Source organism: Oryctolagus cuniculus, chromosome 1, assembly GCF_964237555.1.
Source record: "Oryctolagus cuniculus chromosome 1, mOryCun1.1, whole genome shotgun sequence".
Taxonomy (NCBI): domain Eukaryota; kingdom Metazoa; phylum Chordata; class Mammalia; order Lagomorpha; family Leporidae; genus Oryctolagus; species Oryctolagus cuniculus.
In genome coordinates this window covers 213,151,140-213,178,835 of record NC_091432.1, presented here as the reverse complement: position 1 = coordinate 213,178,835, position 27,696 = coordinate 213,151,140, and the positions used below count along the sequence as shown (strand labels likewise).

Below are 27,696 nucleotides of genomic sequence, written 5' to 3'. Positions count from 1 at the left end.
ATTTCATAGAGTCAGCTCCAAATCCTGTTGGCTCTCATCTGTAGGTCGGCACGCCTTGCATAAGTCATGTTGAAAGTTCCATCAATTTTCTGACCTCATTTTCTCAAGACTCAAAACGCCTGGGAGTCTGAATAGGCAGCATACAAATGCATTTGACCTTGGTTTCTGGAGGGACCTGCACCCAGCAGGGGTAGGCACCTGACAGAACCTGACAGGCAGGGGATCAGAAAATGGGAAGGAGCCTTAGCAGGCTCCACGCTGGGGCCTGGGCTGATGGGAAGTGGAGTGTGGTGCCCCCGGCCGCCTGGCCAGCTAGTGACAGAGACGGTGATACTCTGTGCTCACCGGGCCGGGCTGGGGGGTGTGTTTCTGCAGTTCCTTGAGATAAAATTACACATGGCAAGGATATACTGGCAAGGAGGCTTGGGTTTCTCTGGCCCGCCTGCCCCAGCTTCAGGTTCCTGAGCGGGAACAGGGGCTGGCCCGCCGGCCCGCCTGGGAGAGCCCAGCCTCGGCTGGGATGCGCTGCTGTGATTAGCACATCTCAGACCTTTCGGGGTGACTCAAGCTGTTTTCTTTCCCGAAGGCTTCTGCTGCTGCTTTTGGCTGTAAAGGGGTGGGGGCCGGAGCCCAGGACAGAAACAGCAGGGACTGACACCCAAGTGGGTGTGTCCGCGCCCAGGGCAAATATTAGCACAGTGTTTTTGTGAAGTTTACGTAACTCAACTCATGTCCCCGTAGAGTAAATTTATCCCATCCTGTTTTCCAGTCTGCGTGGGGCCTGCACAAACTATTCAGAGAGAAAGTGGAAAGAGAAGGGTGCCCCGGCTTTGCACACAGCACGGCTGAGTATTCAAACATGCTGTTGATTTTTTGAGCTTTCCTTCTGACTTTCGGCCTGTTCAGACGCTTTTATCCCCTGGTTCATGGTTTGTTTTAGGGTTAGTTCTTTTTCCCCCAAGAACAAGGTATCCATTTAGAATTATTTCTCATGAGAAATTCACACAAAGACACTCAGTTCTGGACAATGCTCCGTTGGGTAAGGCTTCAAGGAACAGGAAAGTTGGCGCTGTTGAAACAGAAGTCACAGTAGAATCTCGCTCCTGGAAGCCCAGAGTTCATGCATCTCACCTGGAGCAGCGTCTGTCCGTCCATCCGTCCCCTGCAGCCGTCCCACGAAGGGTCTCCTCCAGCTGCCTTGTTTGCTTCCCTCTCGTGACGGGGAGCTCCCTCCCATGCAAGGCAGTCCCTCCCTCCTCTGTGGTGTCTTGAATGTTCAGAAGCTCCTCCTTCTGTGGCAAACTCTGTTTCATGTCTTACTGAGCCCTTGAAGCCCCTCCCCTCCAAAAAAAAAAAAAAATCAGCCCAATGCTGTTAGCTGGGTCCCAGTTAATCTGCACACATGCCAACCCCAGAGCTTCAAGCAACTGCAAAGCAGGGAAATCTCTCTTCTTTATAGGCGAGGGAACTTGGTCCCAGAGAGGGGTAGGCAGTCTTTCTCAGCTAATAAGGGGATAAGCTGGATGTCCAGGCTGCCAGGGCCAATCCTAACTGGTGACAACCCCCCCCCACACACACACACATACACACCCCTTATGTTGCTTCCTCTCTCTTCCAGAGACAGCCCCTGGGATTTCTAATACCTGATCTTACCCTTCTGACATTTCCCTGGTTGCAGACAACCCTCAGATGCCCCTGCGGCTGGTGCTCTGCCCCCTGGGCCATGCACATTAGGTCTGCGGTGTCTGCTTCCCTGAGCCAGTTCCCCTTGCTCAGGCGTTCCCATGAGCCTTAGTGAACTGGTCCCACCTCCTGCCCCTGGGCCTGTAACCCCCTGGATCTTGGTGCTCCAGGTGCACCCCTCCTCTGCCCCGCCTTCCTGGCCTGGCACAGCGCTGAGTGAATGACCGCTGAGTAAGTGGCCCGGAACTCCAGATCCTGACACTGTGGCCTGCCCAATGCTGGAGATGGGCTCCTAGCGGGGAGGCTGTTTCCCGCAGTGTGGCGCCCTTGAGACCCTTAGTGTAGGGGCATTTGACCCCCGTTTCTCCCAGGTGGTCGTTTTGCTGGCTCGTCGGTTTCTGGGTCCATCAAGGAGGCAGGTGATGGGGTTCATGGATCTGTGCTCGGTGACCGTGTGGGTGACACGAAGTCACAGTGTGCATTTCTCTGCAGCGTAGCCCACAAGGGTCACTAGAGGTACCCATGTGTGTGCCAAGCGGCAGCCGTGTCCTGTGAAACATGGCAGGGTGTGGGTTCCAACAGCACCGGGGCAGCAGCTGCTGAGACACTGTCTTGAGAACAGGCGTTTAAAGTGCCCGCATCCCACATCAGAGGACCTGGGTTCCGTTCCTGACTCCAGCGTCCTGCTAACGCAGACCCTGGGAGGCAGTGGTGATGGCTCAAGTGCTGTCCCTGCCACCCACGTGAGGAAGCCTGGATTGAGGCCCCAGCTCCCATCCTTGGCCTGGCCACTGGGGGCATTTGGGGAGTGAACCAGGAGATGGCAACTTCCTCTCTCTCTCTCTCACCCTCCCTCCCTGCCTCCCTCCCTCCCAAATAAAATAAAATAAATTAAAAAAAAAAAAACAAAAACAAAAAAACGCTTCTAAAAATCTCACTTAAAAAGGCCTCCTGAAACCTGTGTAACTCAGGATTAGGGTCACCTCTTGGGGGAAGGTTGAGAAAAGGACCTGAGTAAGGGCTTCCCGCCGGATTCCCGTGAGCTGTGCACCTGGGATCTGGGTACTGCTTCTTCACTGACTGTACCCAGCCCAAGCTTCCCACTGGCCTGGAAGCAAAGCTCAAGTCCAAGTTCACCAGCTTCTCCTGGGGGCGGGGCGCTCTTTATAGCCACAGGACTGCAGCTCCCAGGGCCGCGGATCTTGCCCTTCCAGGGGCTTCAGACGACTGCTTGGTATCCTCCCCGTATCAAGTACACCTTTCTTATTTTGTTCGTTTTGCACATGTCCTGGTGTCGGGCCTATAAATAAACCCCTGCCCATAAAAAGAAAACTCTCTGACATTCTGAAGCTGTAGGAGAACGAGGGCGCTCATGCCGGGGCCCGCAGATGGCTCCAGCAGCCGGGCACCCGCTCCCTGAGCAGGTTGGAGGATCTATGAGACAAAAGGTCTGGTCCCAAGATTACTTGTGGAGTATTACCCTTGAGAATCCTCAGCCTGCCTGAGTAGTGAGCTGCATTGTTAAAGTGACCATGTAAGCATTGTCTCCCACATGGTAGGGGATAGCGGAGCTCAGAGTTGAATACCCCCTTAAATGTGTGTGTTTTTTTTTTAATAAAACGAGAGGTATGAAGTATTTTTATAATTGTGTTATTGCTAACTATGATCATTATACTCCTGAACAGGCTTGAAGATTTAAAAATTAATTTTTCAGTTTACAGGCACTGGATAAAAATGAGTTTATGGGCTTTAACATTGAGTTAGCAACAGGAAAATGGTTCTGCTGGTGAATAGATTTGCTTTTCTGATTAAGTACATGTTCAGTAGCAATTATGCTTACGTTTAAAACCTGAATTTTATGTTAATACATTTATTTTTGCATTGCTCCACAGTAATGTATGTACTTTGAAAAGTTTAAAAAGCCAAGAAAGTGGGGGAAAATGGTAGAAGGTGGTATTGGTGAATTGCGGAGATGGAGTCACAAGGAAAAAGATTAAATTCCATATGCCAGGTATAGGTAAATTTTGCAATCAGCTGCAAATAATTTAAAATTAAGGAAGTGTAACAACTTACATGGAAATGTTTCCTAGGAGATACAAGCATGTCACAAATAGAAGCCAAAATCACTAAAATTTAACTTGTTCAGCTGCATTTCATTAAGAACATTTGCAGAGCTTAATAGATCATGCAAAATCCATGTTTTTTGTTTTTTGTTTTTTTTTTGTTTTGTTTTTTTTTAGAGAAAATGTGCATTGATTTGGGAAGGGTGTGCGTTGTGGAGGGACCGTGGGCTTTGTAACGTGGGTGTCACGAGTTGTTGAGGACTGGAGTCCGTGGGTGCATAGATGGGTTTGAGTGAGCAAGTGGAGTCATCTGCTCCCCTAGGACCGTGAGAGAGCCCCTCTGGGCGCACGTGATGGGCCTGCTGCTGTCTTCTCTCTCTCTCTCTTTTTTTTTTATTTGACAGGTAGAGTTATAGACAGTGAGAGACAGAGAGACAGAGAGAAAGGTCTTCCTTCCGTTGGTTCACTCCCCAAATGGCCACTATGGCCGGCGCTGCACCGATCCAAAGCCAGGAGCCAGGTGCTTCTTCCTGGTCTCCCATGCAGGTGCAGGGGCCCAAGGACTTGGGCCATCCTCCACTGCCCTCCCGGGCCACAGCAGAGAGCTGGCCTGGAAGAGGGGCAACCGGGACAGAATCCGGCGCCCTTATGGGATGTCGGCACTGCTTGGTGGAGGATTAACCAAATGAGCCACGGTGCCAGCCCTGTCTTCTCTGTTTTGACAACAGTGCTGACAGCCACTCTGGACAATCTGTGACTTCAACAGTGTCCTGAGAAGCACTTCTCCCAGACCCCGTACTGGGACAGCTGCTGAGCTATAGGAATGCTGCTTTCCTCTGGGAAGTGACTTGGCACCAACCCAACTAAGACCCTGGCTGTGGACACGGATGGCTAAAGCCCAAAGGCCCCCTGGCGGTGGTGCTCAGACCATCTGTATCATACCACCACAGAGTGACGTGGGGATTGGTGCTGCTTCGTTTTTCTTTTTTTTAAAAGATTTATTTAGTTATTTGAAAGGCAGAGTTATAGAGAGGCAGAGTCAGAGAGAGATTGAGGTCTTCCATCCGCTGGTTTACTCCCCAAACTTCCAGAGCTGGGCTGATCCGAAGCCAGGAGCTCATTCCAAGTCTCCTAAGTGTGCACAGGGCCCAACCACTTGGACCATCCTCCACTGCTTTCCCAAGCCATAGCAGAGAACTGGATCGGAAGTGGAGCAGCTGGGACTCAAACCAGCACCCATATGGGATGCTGGCTGCAGGCAGTGGTTTTACCTGCTATGCCACAGCACTAGCCTGGTTTGGATCCTGGATGAGGAGGAAGGAAAGGATGCCACTGGAACAGCTTGCAAAATTTTCATATGGACTATAGATGAGCTAAGTGCTTTATCAATGTGACATTTCTTTTGGGTGATCATAGCACTGTGGTTATGAAATATCCTTGTTCTTGAATAATACTTGCTAAAATGTTGAGCGGTGAAGGATCATGATGTCTTCTGTAGGTAGTACAGAGAAATGTATGGAGTGTGTGTGTGTGTGAGAGAGAGAGTGTGAGAGATGTGTGTGCGCATGCGCAGGAGAAGGAGACGGAATGTGGCCGTGTTTGACAGTTGTTTGAATCCGAATCAAGGGAGGGCATACAGGAGTTTCTGTTTTTCTTGCAACTTTTCTGTAGGTTCTAAAAATCTTTTTTTTAAGTTTTGACCCGCAGTTTCCCAGTAAATCACGCAAAATGCACACATCTGTTTTTCTTTTGCTTCTTCTTCTTTTTTTTTTTTTTTTTTTTTGACAGGCAGAGTGGACAGTGAGAGAGAGAGACAGAGAGAAAGGTCTTCCTTTGCCATTGGTTCACCCTCCAATGGCCACCGTGGCCGGCGCGCTGCAGGCGGCGCACCGAAGGCAGATCCGAAGGCAGGAGCCAGGTACTTATCCTGGTCTCGCATGGGGTGCAGGGCCCAAGGACTTGGGCCATCCTCCACTGCCCTCCCAGGCCACAGCAGAGAGCTGGCCTGGAAGAGGGGCAACCGGGACAGAATCTGGTGCCCCAACCGGGACTAGAACCTGATGTGCCGGCGCCGCAAGGCGGAGGATTAGCCTAGTGAGCCGCAGCGCCAGCTTTGCTGTTGCTTCTTAAAACATGAGTTGACTCTGAGAAAGCAACCATGGGCTTTGAACCTTGGACGTTACGAATCGTTAAGGATTACTCAACCCAGATCTCCGTGGTGGGGTTCAAGAATCTGCATTTTAATGAGCCAGCCAGACGGTTCCTAGGTGCACACATGCACTGTAAGTCACCGGTGACCGGGAGTCTGACTGTGGTCACTAGTCTGCTAGTAACTCCATCATCCAGCATGCTGCCTTAGGATTTGATCCTATCCTAATCGGCACTTAAGAGCCGATAGGGCAGCTCCCACTCAGATGTTTGTGACTTTTACCGTGGAAGTTAATACCCCTTAGCACTGCTCAGGCCTGGCCTTTTAAGAGGCAGGTTCTAGGTGCCGTCCCTGTGTGAGGCGCGGACAGCGGCTGCACAGCCGTGTCTTCTGACCCATGTGCAGTGAAGTTGTGAGTGAGCAAGGCTGGACCCCTGCCCCTCCACAAACTTGGTCAGCACCCGACACAGCCTGACTTCTGTGTGAGCACCGGCGCTATCTTAGCAGCTAAAGACCTTGGTCTTCAGCACGTGCAGTCTTGGTATTTGATGCGAAGCACATTGAGATTGATGAGTCCTCGTCTCCCGTGTCGGATGGGCGGGTCCCTCTCCAGCAGGTCAGTCATCTGTCCCCACTCATACATACATGGGGGGCCGGGGGGTGTGGGAGAGAGGAAGAAAGAGTTTTCCTGAGCTCCTAGGGAAAAGGCGTTAGGGAAGGGGAATTGGGCTGCAGAGGCCTTGTGTGCTGTGGGGGCGATTTCTGAAATCAGCTGGGTAATGAACGTGAAAAGCTCAATGGAGCTGCAGGTTTGGCTGCAGGTAGAAGCCGGGGCGGGAGGTGAGGTGTCTTCCCCTGGCTGCCACTAGGTGGTGGTGTTGGCCTAGATCCGCCTGGGTGGGCTTGCTTGCTGATTCCTGGAACCAGCCCCTGCCAGGTGAGGTGTTAAATGGATCAAGGCTGCTTTCTCCTCCCCTCCCCTTCTCACCCCCCTCCCCCCTTTCTCCTCCTCCTGTTTTAAACTGAAACTTACTTTCTTGAGTTTGAGACGTCAGTTCCTTATATTTTAAAAAAAAAAAAAAAACAAGCGTATGAAATAATTGGCACTTCCTTTTCAATCACAGTGAGTTGGATTTGCTTACCCCTGTGCACATGCTCCTGGGCCTGGGTTCTGTCTGTGGTCACGGCCTTGTGAAAGAATCAGGCTGTCCCAACCAGCACGTAGACAGATCCTTGGGAAGTACACCAGCAACCTCACTTTTCCCTGACCTGGGCCATGGCAGAAGCAAGTGCTGTCACTCATCCCTGACCTCGTGGGCACAATCCTGTTCTGCCACCACCGGGTTGGAGAGCAACTCAAAGCTATGCCACATATCTGACAGCAGCTGTCTTTTGACGCTGGCAGGCAGCTGTCTGTCAAAATAAATACAGTTTTAAGAAGTGGAACACTGACACATCTGTAAGATATTTGAAACCAGGATTGTCCTTCAAAATCCGGACGCTGACGGCAATCGAAGCTATCATTAGTGAAGTCCCTGGACCCCATCCCACATTGTGCTGGGCGCCTGACGTGCTGACAGCGTTTATGGGCTCCTGCTGTGTGCAGAGTGTGATGCTGCCTCTTTCCCGACTGCATCCTTCCAAGTGTAATCTGGGGTTTCAGAGAAGCGGTATTCACAGTAGGGGCTCCGTTGAACCCGCTAAGGCTGCAGCTGTTGGGTTTTTGAAGTGATGCAGAGAACAGGCTCGGCTCCAGTGCCGTGAAAGGCATTGGCTATGGCCATGATCCTTGTGGCCGCAAGGGCCAACCTGCTGCCACTGGGGCCAAGAGGCTCATAGAGGAAGCCATAGAAACCCCGAGCTCCCTGCTGGCCGCTGTGGCACAGGAAGCAGAGCAGTCAGCATTCAGGTGAGCGTTTCATTTCGGGCTTGGAGGCCGTGTGGGAACACAGCCTGGCTTGGTGATGTGGTTGCGCGTGTTGAGGCTGGCCCTTGGAGCAGAGGTTGAAGCACGCTCCGTGCACGTTGCTGCCAAGCCCTGTGTGTAACAGTCCCAGGTGGCTGTGCAGAGGGAAACACTGGTTGCCTGTCTCCTGGGCTACTGACCGGGCTGGGGGCTTCATTAACCAGGGTTAATTCCATAAATGCATTACTCCCAACCCCACAATGGTGTTGGCTGTGAGCCGCAGCCCCGCTGAAGAGCAGTTTAGATGTCTGTACCTGCACTTGGAGCGTCCGCCCATGTGACCATCCTACTGCAGCACCTGTTGTAAATCCCGTTTGGTTTTCTTTTCTGGCCAATATCTGCGTGTGGTTGTCTGGGTTTGGGCTACTCTGCGGGATGCCCACCTGCCTCCCACAAGACCCCGCTGCAGAGAGTGGCTCAGATTCCATAGAGCCTGGTGCCAAGTCCAGCCACTGAAGAGCCCACCCTTCCAGCCCCTGACTGCTTGGCCTGCCTCTGAGGGCTTCCCAAAGGCAGTACCCTCATGGGCCACACCCCAGAACACCATCTCACCACCAGGCCAGGACAGGCAGGGCTTTGCGCACCTGCCCAGGTGCTCTGGGGTGCTCCGCCCACCACAGCCTCACTTGGAATGTGTCTTTTCTATTGTATCTTTCTTTTCTTAAAGATTTATTTATTTATTCAAAAGGCAGAGTTATGGAGAGGCAGAGAGAGAAAAGAGAGAGAGTCTTCCATCTATTGGTTCACTCTCCAAATGGCCACAATGGCTGGAGCTGCGCTGATCCGAAGCCAGGAGCCTGGAGCTTCTTCCAGGTCTCCCATGTGGGTACAGGGGCCCAAGGACTTGGGCCATCTTCTATTGCTTTCCTAGGCCACAGCAGAGAGCTGGATCGGAAGTGAAGCAGCCAGGACTGGAACTTGTGCCCATATGAGATGCCAGCACTGCAAGCGGCGCCTTTACCCACTACGCCGCAGTGCCGACCCCTTTATTATATCTTTAAAAGTAAAAAAGTTAACTTACCCAAGAGTCCCCAACAAGAACAAAACAATAAAATCAGCATTTTGACCTCACTGTGGTGGGAGCATATGGAACACATTTGTTGTCCTGTGATAACTTCTGATATTACTCAGAAACGCCGCCCTGCTCCCGCTGACATTTCCCTTGCAAAGGGCAGGGCGGGGGTGGGGGCGGGGGCGGCGGCGCTGTCTCAGAGGCTGTGCTTGCTCGGGCTGCGGGTCCCAGGACTTTGTGTTCCTGTCTGTGGAAGAATGCAGGTGTAGCTGGAGCTCCTTCCATGTGATAAAGACCGGTGGCCCCTCTCTTCCTGGGGGTGCTTTCCTCCAGCCTGCGTCTCTGTCTCCATGTGGGCTCCTCCTGCAGCTTGCCCGAGGCTTGATCCTCCCGCTTCCCATCGGCTTTGTCCTCTTCCCCTCCAAAGCTGACTCACTGCGCCTTGATCTGATTCCCAGGTCTGTATCTCTGGACCTGCCCTGACGTTTGGTGCTGCTCTTCCAGACCTGCTCGGGGGTTGGGGAGGGGACCCCTTACCCTTGGGCATCACCTGCGACAGGAGAGATGCATGCTTGGGCCCCACCTACACCTACTGGAATGAGTCTGCATGTTAAATATATTTTTTAATTTATTTATTTCAACGACAGAACAGCAGAGAGAAAAAGAGAGATCTTGCATTCACTGATGCACTCCCCCTAGATGTCCGCAATAGGCAGGACTGGGCCAGGCCGAAGACAGGAGCCCAGAAACTCCATCTGGGTCTTCCACAAGGGCAGCAGGGACTCAGTTACCTGAGCCATCATCTGCTACCTCCCAGGATGCATTAGCAGGAAGCTGGGTTGGAAGCGGAAGAGCAGGCACTCCAAGCTGCAGCTTAACCTGCTGTGCCACAATGCCCACCCTAGAGTCCTCTCTTTACTTAGATCCCCAAGTGTTCTGTGTGTGCAGGGCAGCGGGAGAGGCCCTGGGCCCGGATGTCTGCACTCTGCATTCGGGTTAGAAGGCGCTCTCCTCTGCCCTCCCCTGCCTGCTGCCACCACCCCGGCTCTGTCTGCCCCTCAGGTTCATGCAGACATTTTCTGACTGCCTGCAAGAGCTAGGCAGTGGCTACAGCGAGCAAAACCAGACAGCATTGCTGCCCTGTGGAGCTTGTGTCTGGGGGAGGAGCAGATGCTACCTGCACATCATCCATCCTGAGGGTGAAGTTACGATGGCCCTGTGGGGAGAACCCCGTCACTGGGTCTGGCCGAGGAGAGGAACCCGGGAGGGCTTCTCTGAGGAATTGATGCTATGTTGAGCACCAAGGGTGAGCAGGAGTTCATCGGAGGAAGCAGAAAGAACATTGCAAACCGAGAGAGTAGCTCGTGCAAGGGCCCGGCTCATCTGAGAATTACTGCAGGGAGCACTGATGGTCTCAAAACCCTTATCTTTTTCTTTTTTAAGATTTTATTTATTTATTTATTTGAGCAGTGGAGTTACAAAGAGAGGGAGAGACATAGAGCAAGGTCTTCCATCTGCTGGTTCACGCCCTGAATGGCTGGGGCATCCAGAGCTGGGCAAATCCAAAGCCAGGAGCCAGGAGCTTCTTCTGGGTCTCCCACGAGGGTGCAGGGGTCGAAGCACTCGGACCATCTTCTGCTGCTATCCCAGACCATCGCAGAGAGCTGGATCAGAAGAGGAGCAGCTGGTACTCGAACCAGCGCTCATATGGGATGCTGACACCACAGGTGGAGGCTTAGCCCACTACACCACAGCACTGGCCCCAAGACCCTTATCTTTTACTCGCTCTTCAGCCAAACCCAGTGAGGCTGACGCCTACATTCCCTAAACTGGATTTGACTGGTAGGGGTGCCTGCATTCCCTAAACTGGATTTGACTGGTAGGGGTGCGTTTCACATTCTGGAAAGAGGCCCAACCCCTTGGGCCTCCCTTCTAGCTGCATAGACCAACCCCCACCACAACCCTGTCCTTATTTGTGCACTGCTTCAGTTTCTTAATCTACCACCCCCACCACAGAACTCACTAGTAAAACCAGTTTCCTAGTGCTCCCTGATTCGAAGGTCCGATTTTACACTGCCCTGTTTTCTTCTTGGTAAATACACTTGTCTTTGTTTTTTTTTTTTGTTTTTCCTTTATAGGGATCTTATTATTAAAATTTGCATGCCAAAGAGTGTACAACTCAGGAGTATAGAGCCTGCTGGATTTTCACGGTGAGGACACCAGTGGCATGAGCACCCACATCCAGAAATGAGCATAGGAAGACCCCTGTGCCACCTCCGGCTCTCTGCACCCAGGCTTAACCACTGCCCTGGCTTCTCTCAGCCTCCCAGAGTTTGGCCTATTTCTTTTTTTTTTTTTTTTTTTTTTTTTGAAAAATTTTTTTTTAACTTTTATTTAATGAATATAAATTTCCAAAGTACAGCTTATGGATTACAATGGCTTCCTCCCCATAACGTCCCTCCCACCCACAACCCTCCCCTTTCCCACTCCCTCTCCCCTTCCATTCACATCAAGATTCATTTTCGATTCTCTTTATATACAGAAGATCAGTTTAGCATACATTAAGTAAAGATTTCAACAGTTTGCTCCCACACAGAAGCATAAAGTGAAAAATACTGTTTGAGTATAGTTTTAGCATTAAATCTCAATGTACAGCACACTAAGGACAAAGATCCTACATGAGGAGTAAGTGCACAGTGACTCCTGTTGTTGACTTAACAAATGGACACTCTTGTTTATGGCATCAGTAATCACCCTAGGCTCTTGTCATGAGCTGCCAAGGCTATGGAAGCCCCCTGAGTTCACTGACTCTGATCATATTTAGACAAGGCCATGGTCAAAGTGGAAGTTCTCTCCTCCCTTCAGAGAAAGGTACCTCCTTCTTTGATGACCCGTTCTTCCCACTGGGATCCCACTCACGGAGATCTTTCATTTAGGTTTTTTTCTTTTTTCCCCCAGAGTGTCTTGGCTTTCCATGCCTGAAATACTCTCATGGGCTTTTCAGCTGGATCCGCATACCTTAAGGGCTGATTCTGAGGCCAGAGTGCTATTTAGGACATCTGCCATTCTATGATTCTGCTGTGTATCTCACTTCCCATGTTGGATTGTTCTCTCCCTTTTTTATTCTATCAGCTAGTATTTGCAGACACTATTCTTGTTTATGTGATCCCTTTGGTTCTTAGTCCTATCATTATGATCAATTGTGAACAGAAATTGATCACTGGGACTAGTGAGATGGCATTGGTACATGCCACCTTGATGGGATTGAATTGGAATCCCCTGGTATGTTTCTAACTCTACCATTTGAGGTAAGTCAGCTTGAGCATGTCCCGAATTGCACTATTTCTTAGCTTTCTATAGTGGAATCATTTTTATAAGTCCAAGTTTATATAAAACAAGTCATCTCTGTGGCTGGCTCCTTTTGCAGAAGGTACTGTGAATGGGGTTCTTTCATGTTGCAGTTGACGGTAGCTGGCTTACTGCATGTGCTGGGTAGTAGGTCATGGTGTGGCCCCACCACGCTCTGTCCCTGCTACCATGGGTGGGCATTGAGGCCTTCTCCGTGTGGGTCTGTTTAGGAGATTCTAGTACACGTCTTCTTGTGAGTGACTGCACGTTGTCCTGCAGGGGACGTCCTGGGAACGCGGCTGTCGGGCCGCAGAATGTGCGTACGTTCAGCTGGGGCAGGTCCTGGGCCGCAGTTTTCCAGAGCTGCCCTGATTCATGTTGCTCCGCATTGCCCAGGTTTTGTGACCCCAAATTGTGGCCTTCGGGGTGGGTCAGTGCTCCTGGGGCTCTGTGGTTTTCATTCCCATTTCTCTGACGAGTAGTGTGGTTAGGGATCTGGTGATTTTTTCCTTCCTGTTCTCTACCTGATTGTCCTTTCTCTTGTGAGTTGGGAGCACTATATATATATATATATATATATATATATATATATATATATATATCCTCTTTGGTTGTGTGTGTGTGCAAATACCTTCTCCCACTCTGTGGGCTGCCTTCTTGCTCTTCTAAGTTGTGTCTTTGAATGAGTAGAAGTTGTGCATTTGAATGTAGTCCAGTTTATCCATAAGGCTTTTCACGTTTTCAATCGCGTTTCTATCATGTTTGGCCCTGTAAAACCTGAGGACCGGAATACGCAAATACCCAAAATAGCTAAGCATAAATAGAAATTTCGAAGCTGGGAAATACACCTTAGGAGCCACAGACTGAAGAGACAGGACACACACATAGACAAGCCATGGAGCTGTGTGAACAGGCTGTGGCTGAGCGAGACATCCTGTCAGATGAGCTCCTTGGAAGGCAGATCTCAACAGGGCTGCGGCCCGTTTGCAGGCCCTCACCACACATGAGTGCTTCGTTCAGGGTCATAAGGCTCCCAGGCCATGGGTGCGACGGGGGGGGGGGGGGGGGGGGGGGGGGGCTGGGTTGTCCGCAAAGCACGAGGCGAGCCACGTGGGGCAGGCATCCCACAGCGCTCAGGCCCTCTCTCTCTCTCGCCCTGCAGGTTACTCAGCGATAGTGATGACCTCCCGGTTACGCGCGCTGGGTGGAAGAATTAACAACATCCGCACTGCAGAGCTGCCCAAGGAGAAGACCCGATCGGAAATCATCTGCAGCATCCGCTTCTTAGATGGCTTGGTACAGACCTTCAAAGTCAACGTAAGTGCTCCACGTCGCGGGCTTGGTGTGTGTTTTGCCGAATTAATGCTCCCAAGGACTAGGTCTCGTCACTTGACCTAGCGAATGAAGGAAAGAGTGTTTTCAAAATGGAAGCTTGGTGCTCATGCCGTGTACAGGTGGGAGACGGCCAGCCTCATGCATGGCGTCCAGTCTTCCTGTACAGCCATACGGTACTTGGGCATTAGCAGTCCCTGCCACCTGCACCACCCCAGGTACCACGTAGGCTCATGGCCTTGGCCTGCCTCTCCCATCCTCTGGCCCATCCTCAAGGGATGAAGCCCAACCCTGAAAGTGCTGCCAGCACGGCCCCTCCTGGGGAGTCCAGTGTGCAAGGGAAGGCAGCAGACAGGAAGGTCAGGGCAGGGCAAAGAAAACAGTGAAGAGGCCACGAGAGTTTACAGGGTAACGCATCCTGATGCTGCCAGCCTGTCTCCCACCCCAGCCGACCCCAGGCCACTGAAGATTGCTGCAGACATGGGAAGGCAGCAGTGTGAAGCCTGAGACAGTGGCTGCTGTCTCTCCTCCCAAACCAGGGTCAGCACAGCCGTATGCTGCCCGGGCCCCGGGCGTCTCCCCGCCAACGGACGAGGCTCAAGGGCACAACTGGGGATGTGAGGTTTGGGTCCTGAGCAGTAGCTACAGATGTTTCTCAGCCTTCCAGCCTGCATCCGCAGCCACCCAGGGCTCTACTGTTCCCTGGGTCAGGGCCTTGCACTGTGTGGGCTGGAAGCGGTACTGTGCTAAGAAGGGAAACCTGCAGCAAGGACCCGGGACCGTCTGGGGAGGAGTCCCAGAGTACCTGGGCTGGGACTGCTGCCGTGACCTGCTCCTGAGAAAGCCATTAGGAGAAAAACACCTTCTAGGCCAGACTCTGCAGAGCCACATTCTCTGCCTGTGCTGTCCAGGGCGGCAGACCCTGGCCACGTGTGGCCATCAAACCTCTGAGATGTAGCTGGTAGACTTACGGAACTGAATTTTGAATTTTACCCTAGTTCATTACAAGTGAGAGGCTTCTGTAGCTCATGGCTCCTACTCTGGACAGAGGACACTTCTCCAGGCGCATCAGAGCCTCCCAGAAGGAGTGTGAGGACTCTGACTCCACGTGCCACCTGGGTGTTTTGAAACATGCCCTCCATGGCTGAGGCCCGAGAATCTGCATTGTAACTGCTTCCCCAGGTAGTCTCAAAGTGGTTGGAGAGCCACTGATTGGGATCACTTGTCAGGGTCATATATCATCCCCTCCAAAAGCAACTGCTTTGGTTCTGCAGAATCTCACATCTGGTTTCCTTTATAACTTAGTCTTCCATAGAATGCCGTGATTGAACAAGGCCTGCGAAGGTCGCAGATGCCATAAACTCTCAGCTTAGTGTGTACCTGACTCCCCTGTAGAAACTTGCGACTGGCTGTGTCAGAGCTGGGCCTCCACCTTTTATCTCCTTCCAACAAGAACACGGACATTTGCTAGTGTGAGTCTGTAACTCATTTATACGTCCGACAGGTGCTTACTGAGCACCCACTGTGTGTCAGGTTTGGTTCTGGATACAAGAAATATAGTCGTGAACAAAACTGAGCCAAAACTGAGCCAAATCCCCATCCTAGGGAGAGAGTTGGACAGGGCACCGTTTTATAGATGTGAGAAGGGAGGCTCCACTGATCAGTGAAAGAACTGCGTGGTTATCTGGAGGAAGCGCATTCCGTGGAGAAGGAGCAGCAATGCAAAGGCCCTGAGGCAAGAGCCTGCATGGTGTGGTTGCAGAACAGTATGGAAGGCAGCATGCCCAGAGTGGAGCAAGCAAAGGAGAGGAGCAGGAGATAGGATCAGAGCGCTAGCAGGTGCATTAGGGTGGAGCGGGCCCTCGGAGATGATTCTGAGGACACTGGCTTTTATTCCATATGCAGTGGGAAGCACTGATAGGTTTAGACAGAGACCTGGCGTATCTGACCCCAGTGTCCCTCTGGCTGCTGTTGATGGGAGGATAGAGTAGGGGGACAGGGCTGAGAGACTGTAACAGTCCTGGGGGAGAGGGGATAATTGGAAAGGACAGGCATGCAGAGGGGGCTTGGAGGAAGCCAAGTCTGGAAGTACTTTGAGGGTGAAGCCAGGAGGATCTGTTGGTAGCTGGCGTGGTGGAGGCACGGTGTACAGGGGCAGAGAGAGCCAGTGCTGTTGTGGACCCAGGGGGTTGGCGAGCCAGCGCTTCAGCTTTGCTCAGACGCAGAGGTGGAGTGAGGTACCCAGGTCAGGAGCTCAGGGACTGTGCGTGCCACCAGGATGGGCATGGTGTTCCAAGCCAGCAAACCGGAGATCACCTGATAGGGGCATCAAAGGAAGGCGGGGGTGAGGTATGCATGTTCAAGGTAGGAGGGTTAAGGGGTAGGTCCTACCAGAGCCCACCAGGGAGGGAGGGGGTGCCAGAGCCTGAGAAACACAGGTATAAAGAGGTGTCAGAAGCAGTGGTGGCCGGGGCACAAGCACTTAGGCCATCTTCACTGCGTTCCCAGGCACATAAGCAAGGAGCTAGATCAGAAGTGGAGCAGCCAGGACTCGAACCTGCACACCAGTATGGAATGCCGGCATCCCAGGTGGCAGCTTCACCACAATGCCAGCCCTGCGAATGTGTGCTTCATTTTGGGTCCTTTTGAGAAGGAGTGAACTAGGCAGAATAGATGCCTGAACGTTTGGGTTACCCACTCCAGAGAAGGGAGATGGAGCATGGCGGGAGCACACGGGCTTTGGCAGCAGACAGATGTGAGTCAGCTGAGCAGACATCATCTGATGCGAGGCCCGGAGCCTCCCCCTGACTGTCTGCTCATCACAGATGGCTCCCACTGTGACTTTGCATTGTTGTCACAGAGGTTGGAGATCATACGTGAAAAGCGCTTCTGGCTTCTTGTAGCTGGTCACAGAGCTATGTTGCTATTACAGGTTAAATGTGATATAAAGTCATACATAAATAATGACTCCAACAAGGGAACACCAGCTCCTGGGCACATCGAGAAAGTGTCCTAACTGGGTGGGATTGTGTCTCGTAACTTGGAGTATGTGGCCCAGGTCAGTCATCCCTGCCACATCCTTGGTGGTTGTCTTGTGATGGAAGGTGCCTTGGGTAGAAGAAACAGCAGGTGCAGGGGTCCTGGGCTGGGAAGCAAGGTGTTCAGGAAGTGGGCAGGCACATCTCTGGCTCCCCCACTAAAGAGCAAGTCTGGCGAGGCTGCCCCAAAGAAGGCAATGCAGGCGGGGCTCCACAGTTGGCGAGTTCTCCCAGCCCAGGTTGCTGTGACCTAGTTCCAAGTACGTTGTCCATTCTCAGACTCTCACAAAGAGGGGCTCCCTTTGCCTGTTCCAGCGCCATCTATTTCTGACTCATATTGTCCTTCAGTTCAAGGGCTTGGTTCAAAGGATTCCTGAGAAGTCTGCCCACAGAAATAGAATTTGCAGTTTCTCAAATGCTTCCCGCTGTGTGCCCCACTGGGCCTTTGTTGGAGCTGGGCCGGCGCTCCAGATGCCTGCCCTTGGTGCCAGGAAAGGACGGACAGCATGGGCCAGCTCCTGCCGGACCCCAGGTGTTGTCCCTGGAGGCGTGCACTGTGCTTCGCTCGCTTCACAGCACTTGACACCATGCTACAGCTGCCGGTCCACGGCTCAGGCAGGACAGGGGATGCGTGACAGCTGTGTCCCCCTGTCCACACCATGCCTGCCCCTAGTCCTGCACTGGAGCGAAGTGTGCTGAATGTCCTCGCAGCTTCTCACTTCAGATCCCAGGAGATGGCGAGGCAGATAATCCACGGGGTGGCACGGGCCAGCTCACCACCTGGCTCGGGGGGGGGGGGGGGGGCGTTGAATGGCGTTTGCGTATTTTTAGCTGGCCTCCTTTCTTGAGAGTGTCCCTTCCCCCCACGCTCTTCCTCTGTCCCTCCAGGGGTGGGAGCCTCAGACGAGTCTGAAGGCGCCAACAGAAACCGCCCCAGGCTTAGCATTTCACTGTGGACAATCCACAGTGGGTCACGGAGAGGTGACCGTGGCTGTGAAACAGGTGTTTGCCAGTGTAGACAGCACTTGAGACGTCTTAGCTAAGGGAAGGGAAGACAGCTTCCAAAAGGCGACCAGTGAAACGCATATGGCCTTAAATTGCACGCACGTCGCTTTCCTTAGCCCCGCCTTCCGTGCGTGTGCTGTGACTTCTCTGGAAGTCATGTGTCACATCCCTTTGAACTGTGACTTCTCAGAAAGTGTGCATGTGTCACATCCCTCTGAATGCGTGGTTAAGGTTGTTCATTTTTCCCACTCCAGTTTCTTTTTTCTCTCCTAGAAACAAGACACAGGTCAGGTCCTTCTGGACATGGCCTACAACCACCTGGGCGTGACCGAGAAGGAATACTTCGGGCTGCAACACGGCGACGACTCAGCAGACTCTCTTGTAAGTGGCGGTCCCTCCTACCTGGGCTGGCCTCCTGCACGGGCTGCTCGTAATCCCTCGTCTCCTCTCACCCGACAGAGATGGCTGGAATCAAGCAAACCCCTCCGGAAGCAGCTGAAAGGTTGGTGTGGCCGTTGCGCGTCCGTTGAACCTCAGGGGCTAGTGAGTCACGGCCTGTTTCCCTCCGCCGGTGCTGGAGGTGCCTGTAGTGCCAGGATTCCGGGGGGCAGGGGGGGGGTTCCCTGCCTGGCTCCTGAAGTTAGTGGAGATGCATCCAGCTCAGCCCCCTGGGGTCCTCCCCTGGATGGGCAGGAGAGGGAAAGGTGAGAGCGGGAAGCCCAGAGCCAGAGACTCTATGTGCCACAGTGGGAACCGAGACGTTGCACCTCAGGGCCTCCCGCCAGCTCACGCACCTCCCCTGCACAGTGAACCCGCGCTAGGCGATGGCACCCCTCAGAGGCAGCTCATCTGTTGGCCCACCCTCTGGCCAGCCTCTTCCCACCGGCACTGTCATTGTTCCCCTTTGGGCTCCCGAGGCCCCAGGCAAGCCTGGCTGATCTGCTGGCCGCCTCTGTGGCTTCCCTGTCTGTTCCCATCACCTTCTTTAGGGCAGTCTCACAAGACTTGATCCGTGTGGGAACCAGAGACGTGGAATGTGTTTCCCATCCGCGTCCCTGTGTCCAAACCTTGCTGCTCTCCAAGGCCGATCAGGCCCCATCTCCTCTCCCACCAGAGGCTGAGACTTCCCTCCGCGCTCCCTCCCTCTTAGCGTTGGCTGCTTCGTGGTTCTGAACCCTCTCGCCTTCGCCTCCCGTCCATCTCCCTGAGTTCTCAGGACTGCAAGGTTCTTGAGGTTAGGACCCTGTCCCTTTCCTCTTGGCATCCCCTCCAGGTACCCCCACCCACAGGAGGTGGCCAGTGAGCGGGGAGAGGACTGACAGGCAGGTGGATTTGTACACCCAGGTGTGCAAACACCCTGGTGCTGCACCATCACCACCACCACGCAAACACACACACCTGCCCTGGTGCCAGGTGGGAGGGAGTAGACATAAATGGTCACTGCTCTGGTCCCACTGCTGTCCCCACTTGAAGCCAGCTCCTTAGAGTTCTCACCTCCCAGCAATTGAGTCCCTAGTGATAGGACATGCTCACAGGAGCTGCAGAGCCACTTGGAGATAAATACCTATCCTGGAAGTGAGTGCCCACAGTACCTGGCTGGGGGTTGGCAGTCCCCCTTTCACTAACTCATTCAGCAGAGATGTCCTGAGCTCAGCTGGGGTCAGGACCCTGGACTGCGCCCTGGGTGTCTGTTCCAGGTCAGATTTGCACCCTACCCTCAGGGAGCTCCCAACCACTTGGGGAGACAGAGGAGAGGGAGAGAGAGCTCTGATGATCCTTAGCACAGAATAGGACACCCTGGGTGACAGTATGGAGAGGGGCAAGACAGAGCAGACCAGACCTGACCACTGTAGAAGAGCAGGCAAGTGAAGGGGCATCCCAAGGCTAAGCGAGGACTTGGCTCACCTGAGTGCAGGTGCAAAGCCTACACCCACAGCGTTAGAGCGCCCCCACTGGAGAGCAGGCACTCGTGCAGATGTATGCTCGGGTGCACACATACACTGCCAGCTTTTCTGAACACTCACCAGAGATGCAGATAGAAGGTGCTAAAGAGATGGAGACGGAGCCCTGGGTGAAGGGGACAGAGGAGATGAGTGCAGGGACAGGGCACCTGGAAAAGGACATGCGTTTTCAAAGATCGAGACGGTGCTGAGTGCACAGGTAAGACTTGGGGGGGGGGGTGAAATTGACATGAAGATCTCTGGGTCTTGGTGACATCATCTGATGGTTTCCTGTTGCCATGTCACAAGAAATGGATTCAAATTGACTCTGGTTGCTGGTGCCTAAAGAGCCACATTTGGATTGTTCATTGTGTGCTTTTCGTAGACCAGGAATCACTGAATATGCTCTGCATTAAAAAGCACGGGATGTTGTTCCTGAAATGCAGTGTGGCAGAATCAGACACCCGGGCCTGTACTTCTGGTTCGGCTGCTGGCTGGCAGGTCACTTGCACATCTAAGCCTATTGGCTCCTCTCTAAGATGGGGCTGTGGATAGCAGCCTGGCACGAAAGGGTCTGAAAAGTGGAAATTGTCATCAAAATGTTAGCCATTTTTTCTTTGTGGGTTTCATATGCTACAATTTATAAACTCCTCGGCCCGGGTAATGGGGTGCGTTGTTTGAAGCGTTGTTTGAACACGGCCTAAGTTAAACACGTAACAGGAAGTAGACATACCTCAGCCTACACCAGTGTTGTGTAAATAGTTTACTTTTTTGTAGACTTGGAGATTTTCGAAACAGTCTGTAACTCACGCATTCCTTATTCGAAATGAGCCCTATCTTACGATGGAAAAAAGCCACGGCGAAATGAAAAATGCATCACTTATAAGAGAGCAACGACTTACTTAAAGGGAATTGTAATTTTGTGTTTGAAAACTTTTATAGGAGGTTTCCCCTGTACCCTGCATTTTCGAGTCAGATTTTTTATACCTGATCCCAACACCTTGCAGCAAGAACAAACCAGGTAAGAGCCTTTTTTCTTTTAAGAAATTTTGTATGTAGTATATAAAAGTGAGTAACTGTCAAAAACACCAAAAACATACTCTTGATTTTGTGGCTGCTGCAGGGTAACTCCATGTGGGTGGAGCCTCACTGGCATGCCTGATCCCAGTAACAGAGCAGGGCTGGCTGATTGACATTTTAATCAGCTGATTGGTGTCCAGTCTCAGGCTCGCTTCCCTAGCCTCCTGATTTGGTGCAGTTCCCTCCTCCTCCTCGCCATCCTGCCTCCTGCCTCTCCTGGCTGCATGGTTGGAGCTGAGAGGGTGCACGTGGGACCCAGTCCCCTGCAGGCCAGATAGCACGGTGTCTCAGTCTCCACAGGGATGGATGCCGGGCTGTGGGCCAAGCCCAGAAGGCTCTGTCCTGAGCATTTCCTCTTAGCTCCCGTTCTCGGGTGCTGGGGAGGAGGACAGGCTGGTGAATCAGCAGATAGAGATTCGGGAGCCAGATAAGGGAAGGAGGCAGTGATAGGAACTGTTTACCCCTCAGGCCCTGGAGTGGGGCCTGGCCTGGGCTTGGCACTGCAGATGGGTTTGCTGGGTGGGGATTAGCTCTTCTGCCTAGGAAAGTTGTTGCTGTTGATACTTTGGACCCTGCAGACTCAACTTCCCCTCCCCTAGGGTGATGCTAAGCCCTTTTATTATGGATCCATTTGTTTTTTTCAAAGCTGGAGAGGCAGGCAAAGGATGGTTAGGACTTTTGACTCCTGCTGTGTGCTGTTTGTCCCCACAGGACCTTCACCCAGGAGGTGCCTTAGCTGGACTCCTAGAGTGCTCTCCTGTCTAGTGTTTTTTTTTTTTTTAATGGTAATCACATGATCCCATTTTTAACTTTTAGTGTGTTTCAAGGCCAAATATTAGTCTGCTACTCTGTTTTGCATTCTTCCTGTGCCTCTTCCCTCTGCAGCACCAGTCGCTGGGGATTTGACTGTGTTTACCACGAAGTTAAATTTTAACCCAGCATGACTGGTGACTCGCTGGGGAGCCATGCGGAAGTGCAGGCCCCGCCTGGACCTTCTCCCTCAATAGTTCCTCCCACTGGGAGGCTGGGGGCCCTGGGGAGCCGCTGAACTTGGCAGATCGTTTCAGGACTGGTGGGCACAGAGTCCGGGACATCCTCAAGGAGGATATATTTGAAGTGACCCTGTGCAGTGACAGTACAACAGGACATGGGGACTTAAGAATGTGTGCACTTCTGTGTGGGGGTATATGTTTTAGATAAAATGTATGGTGTGCGTGATTACATATGTATACATGTGTACACATTTGAATGACAGACTGAAACAGAGAGGGAGAGAGAGAGAGATCTTCCATCAGCTGGTTCACTTCCCAAATGGCCACAATGGCTGGGCTTGCTTGGTTCAGGCTGAAGCCAGGAGCCAGGAACTCTGTTCTGGTCTCCCAGATAGGTGGTGGGGGCCCAAGTACTCTGTCTTCCACTGCCTTCCCAGGCATGTTAGCAGGAAGCTTGATTGGAAGGGGAGCAGCCAGGACTCCATTCAATGCTCTGTGGCCTGCTGGTGTCACAAGTGACGGTTTAACACATTATGCCACAGGTTGGTTCCCCAGTGGGGTCTTTTAAAAAATGTACTTTATCTCAGAATGCAGTACACATATCTATAAAAATTACTGAAACAAAAAGTTTTAGAAAACTTTAGTTAAGTGCAGAGCACCCTGGAGTTTTTTCTATCCTGCTGTTTCCTTTCTCTAAATCGGCAGTGACTCCTGAGGTGCCAGGTTCCAAGCTGAGTGCGGACCAGGCTGCCCCACAGTTGTCCATCACCATGGCCAGGCCATCTCCCAGGCCATGGCCCCCTGGGCGGGGGGGTTAGAGCTCTCCAGGGGCAGATGTGGAGGAAAGGGACGAGAGGACCAGCCTGCACCAGGGGTCTCTCCAGTGCCCGCTGCCACATATCTGCCTGCTGAGCCTGCCTGCCACTCCAGGGACGTGGGGGTACTCAGGAGACCTGAGGCTGCCTTCTGAGCCGCAGAGGGTGGCAATGGGAAATGGGGAATTGGACGTGCAGAGTTACGGCTCGTGGGTGGGGCTGCAGAGAGCCAGATTCCAGCTCAGGATGAGCAGTAGACTAATATTGCTTCTGCCTGTGTCCCAGAAAAAAACCCACTGGTCCGTGTTGCTCCTAAAACTCACAGGTTCAGCGTTGGCATCCCACCCCCACTGCCCTCTCCGGTCTAAGATGGGTGGTGTGGAGCCAAGTGAGCTTGTTGTCTCCTCCTGGGCTTGGGGCTTTGGATCTTTCCTCTTGCAGCAAGAACCACAGCAGTAGCCACACCCACGACTCCTGTCAAGCTGGGAGCAGCCAGGACTGCCAGATCTTTTTCCTACTCTACCAGGCTTCCACCATTAATCCCCATGCCTTTTTCTTTACTTTTTAACTCAAATGCCGGGTTTTACATGTATTGCTGGCCCATGGTACCTTATGAAGCTGCAGCTTTGGAGTCTGTCCAAAAGGGATTTCCCTTTAAGGAATTTAAGGAAGGGGATTTAGCTCTCAAGAGCCAAAGAAAGAGTACAGAGGTGGTATTTGGCTTATTTTTGTTGTTATTGGTTTGTTTGCTTTTAAAGGATCAGGATAGGGAGACATTCATTGCTTTGTTGCTGGGGTTGGGATCACAGGTGGGGTCCACTCTGAGTGTGGCGATGCCACTGCCCAACTTGCAGCTCTCTTTTATTCTAATCAAGTCCGTGTCTGTTATGAGCCTCCGCCACTGCTGTTCCCGATCAAGTTAGATCTTCCCCAGGAGAATGTCGTCTACTGGCCACATAAGTTAAAAGGAGGCTCCTTCGAGTTTCTCCCGGAAGGCCCCTGCGTTTGGGTGGCATTCGCTATTCTGATGTCTCTGGGTTTCATGCCATAGAGTAGGCTCGGAAACTTGGCTGAGCAAATGACAGGGTGGCATGTCTGGGTTCATGTTCACCCTCAGATCCCTGGGAAGGTGTAGTGATCAGCATGGCCCAGCCGCAAAAGCTCAGGTTTACCCTGGGATTATCCATAGCCCTCTCCCTGCCCCTCTCTCTCTCAGTAGCATTGTAGGAGGAGGGAACACTTAATTCTGGTTGAATGTCAGCGTGGATAAACATAGAAACAAACTAGAAAACACTGATTGTGTTCTCCTAAGTGGAACAGAGTGACATTCCCATTCCATACAGGCATGAATCAGCACATGTACAATATCCCATCTGTCCGTGCGGCACACTGCGGGCTGCCGGTGATGATCACCGTCAAAGTAACCATAGCAGGGTCAGGACGCTGATCCTGAGCGTTTTATGTCATTAAGTGCAGACGAGATTGGAAGTATAGGGCGATTGTGTAAATAAAGTGCGAGCGTCCTGGTTAAAATAAGACACGGCTGGCCCCCCACCCCCACCCTAGCTCAGCTCCGATTTGTGAGAAAAGCAGGCCGTGGTGTGTGGCCCACAGTTAGGTGGTGGAAGTGAGGGCAAGCGTCACCCAGCAGTGCACACACAGCTGAGGCCTGGATAACTGTGGGCTTGTGGTACTTAGCCTTTTAAGCGTCTGTGTGTCACAGAGCCAGCCCCTTGCCCTTTGTAAACCTGGAAGAATTTGAGACTGATCTGTTTAACCTGCCAGAATTCTCCCTCCCTCCCGCCCCCTGGCGCCTCTGCCCAGTCTAGATTAGATTTCAAGAGGCTTCCCTGTTGTCATCTTGGCCAGACCCTGGAATGTCTCTCCCATTTGAACCTGGACTTTAAAAAAGAGTGGGAGCCAGTGGCCAAGTGTCACATGGATTCTGTGTCCCGAAAATAGAAACCTCCCAGGGCATCTGCTGGCCTGCACAGGGTTGTGGCCTGCACCTTTCCCCAACTCCCCACCCCACCCCGAGCAGAGGCCAGGGCTGGGGGCCCCCGGACAGCTGGCCTGCAAAACAGGTCCTGGTTTTTGAAGCTACCTCTGTGGGTTGCTCACAGATGAGCACCTCCGAGCTCACCGATGGCTTAGGATGCAGCAAAAAGGCCAGCGGGTGTTTGTACCCCAGCCACAGAGGGCCTCTTCCCAGACCGGCCTCCCCTGAGCAGCTGCACACAGAGGGAGTGTAGGTGGGTGTGTGTGCACAGGCACCGTGTTCAGAACAGTGGCCCCACAGGTGGAGCAGGTGGCTGCGGGTACAGAGCTCTTGGGGGTCCTAGTGATCAGCCTGGAAGGCCCCAGCTGCAGGCCGGGGCGCTTACTGGCAGCGGCACCAGCAGACCATTGGCGGGCCACTGCCATGCTGGGTACCCATCCACTCCTGAAGTTGGTGCCTTCCCTACGGCAGCCTGCTGTGGCTCAAGATGCCCCCACCAATTGGGACTTCGGGCCCTGACTGGGGTCCTCATTGGTGACTGGGCAGCTTTGCAGTGTGCAGAAGAACGCCCAGTACTTAGACTGGAATGCATCTTTGTGTATTTTATTTTTCGTGTATACAAGTCTTGTCCTTGACTCATCAATTTGTGTGTGTATGTGTGTGTGTGTGTTTTGCCTGTTTCATTTTGAGTATGAATTAATGAAAACACTTGTTTCACAGGCATATGTATTTCTTGCAACTGAAGATGGACATTTGCGAAGGAAGGTAATGGACGTTTTGCATTTTCCTTTTCCTGTCCAACTAGCCAAATTTCTGGTCTTCATCTAATCGAGCATGCTTTCCCAGCTATGCTGTTCCATCAGGAACAACAGACAGCTGTCGGAGGCAGCGTCCTGTCTGACAGAGGCTGAGGACATCTGTTTTTTTTTGTTTTGTTTTGTTTTTTGTTTTTGACAGGCAGAGTGGACAGTGAGAGAAAGAGACAGAGAGAAAGGTCTTCCTTTGCCATTGGTTCACCCTCCAATGGCCGCTGTGCTGATCCGATGGCAGGATCCAGGTGCTTCTCCTGGTCTCCCATGGGGTGCAGGGCCCAAGCACTTGGGCCATCCTCCACTGCACTCCTGGGCCACAGCAGAGAGCTGGCCTGGAAGAGGAGCAACTGGGACAGGATCCGGTGCCCTGACCGGGACTAGAACCCGGTGTGCCAGCGCCGCAAGGCGGAGGATTAGCCTAGTGAGCCGCGGCGCCGGCCAGGACATCTGTTTTTAACTCAGTCTTGGTTCAGAGACTGCAGACTGTTCAGCCTCCTTTCTACTTCCATTATTTCCATTTCATCACAGAAGAGGCAGGATTCTTCTGGTAGAGACCTGAGCCCTTTGGGAGGGAGGGAGGAGCCCAGAGTGTAAAATGGGCTTCCCTTGGGAAGGCAGGGCAGGCCTGATCAGGCTTCGCTTCCTGCGCCTGGTCATTCATTTCCGCTCTGGGAAAGTCTGTGCTCGCGGTATGAGTGTCTGCCTGTGATTCAGCACTCCCGGTGTAGACCGCTCAGTGGCCGGAGGTCCCCGAGACCACTCCATGCGGGGAGCTGAAGCTCCAGGCTGGTGGCCCTTAGCTGCCACCTCCTTAGTGTGTCCTTGGCTTAAGGAAGAGACCGTGGCCGGTGAACTGGCGGCAAGAGCCGCGTCCTACTCCCCGTTCTCCTCAGCATGCTCTCCTTCTGGGAGGTTGGTTTTCCTGAGGAGAGTCTATGAGGCTGCCAGCAGCCTGCCCCAGCAGGGAGCCTGGTTGGGGAGATGACGCAACAGGAGCCCACGAAGTAGCTGGAAGCAGTGGAGACCCACTCTTAGCTCTGAGGCACTCCTGCCAGCGTGGGCTGCTGGGCTGAGCCAGGCTTGGTCGGGACGTGAGGAGCTGAGGTCACTGGACCATGAGAAGACACCCCCTGCCCCGACCCTGCACGGTCCCACCTAAAACTGGACTGTGGGTCTCCCCCAGCCCTCCACGTGAGGAGCTTACAGAGAAGGGAGGGTTTCTCGTGTCCAACACAGGCTTGCATCTCGCATCCAGCAGGCCACAGGGAGCCAGGCGAAAGCTGCACCTGCAGAAGTCAAATCCCCGTGTAGTGGGGAGGCCTTGCAGAGGCCACGGGGTCCCGTCCAGATGGAAGGGAACAGATAGCCCTCAAGGAAGTCCTCGTACGTGTCCAGGCCAGAGACTGGGGCATGTGGAGTGAAGACTGGAAGGAGAGAGTGGACCCCTGGATCCTAGCGCCTGTTTAGCTGTCATAGCATTAGAGATTTAGCTCATAGCCTCTGACGAGCAAGGAACAAACCCCTCTGTAGCACAGCCCACTGGGCTGCAGGGCCTCTGCTGGATTCACCCCAGTGATGGGGAGCTCACCCTTCAAGAGACAGCCTTTCCTACATTTTAGGATAACTGAAGGTTGAAGTCTGCCGCCTCCCGCCCCCAGCCCAGGCTGCCCTCTGCAGCCACAGAAACTTGTTCTGTCCCTCTCTTCTGCACGTTTACTTTGATTTTCCCTCACGTGTATTTTGCTAACACATTAAGGCACCTGACTGTGCTGGTCAGATAAGGTGAGGGTCCTGCCCTCTCCCACACCCACCCCCAGCAGCTCCAGCAGCTGTTCAGTCTGGTTCTCTAAATACTGGGCATTGACTGTCTTCGCTTTTGTTTAAATTTATTTATTTTATTTGAATCAGAGAGAGAGGGAGGGAGATCATCCATCCTCTGGTTTACTCCCCAAATGCCCACAGCAGCCAGGGCTGGACCAGGCCAAAGCCAGGAGCCTAGAACACAGCTCTGGTCTCCTACGTGGGTGGCAAGGACTCAGCTACTTGAGCCATCACCTGATGTCTCCTAGAGTGTGCATTAGCAGGAAGCTAACTTAGAACAGATGAGCCAAGATTCAAACCCGTGCACTCTAGTGTGGGTCTCGGGCATCCAAGGTGGCATCTTAACTACTGCACCAAACACCTGCACCTTCATTTTTCCTCCCAAGCAAAATACCCCTTGATAAACTTTTCCGTCAATCAATAGGAGTCTGTTGAGAGCCACACGCCGGCCTAGGTCCCCGGCAGTTTCTTGTCATGTCTGCCCTGGCCATCACACTTCTCTGAGCAGGGTCTTTAGTACCAGACAGTTCTTAAGGTTGTCTCGGGCCATTTGTGGCCACGGGCTGTTTGACAGGTTCCACGGGGGTGTGGTTGGCCCCTCGCTTGGGAGCCAAGCTTGCCCCCTGGCTTGCGAGAACTCT

The 27,696-nt window shown here is 52.8% G+C and overlaps 1 protein-coding gene across 5 annotated transcripts in view; it reads left to right on the top strand.

The window, feature by feature from the left end:
- Window positions 1–27,696, top strand: part of PTPN3 (protein tyrosine phosphatase non-receptor type 3) — a 157,523-nt gene that overhangs the window by 61,943 nt on the left and 67,884 nt on the right. For all 5 annotated transcript variants that reach the window (XM_070055403.1, XM_051855935.2, XM_070055413.1 and 2 more), the window contains exons 2-6: window positions 13,384–13,538; window positions 17,870–17,977; window positions 18,056–18,098; window positions 20,479–20,557; window positions 25,143–25,187. In XM_070055403.1, coding sequence (XP_069911504.1) covers window positions 13,384–13,538; window positions 17,870–17,977; window positions 18,056–18,098; window positions 20,479–20,557; window positions 25,143–25,187 — 430 coding nt within the window. The remainder of the gene's footprint in view (window positions 1–13,383; window positions 13,539–17,869; window positions 17,978–18,055; window positions 18,099–20,478; window positions 20,558–25,142; window positions 25,188–27,696) is intronic.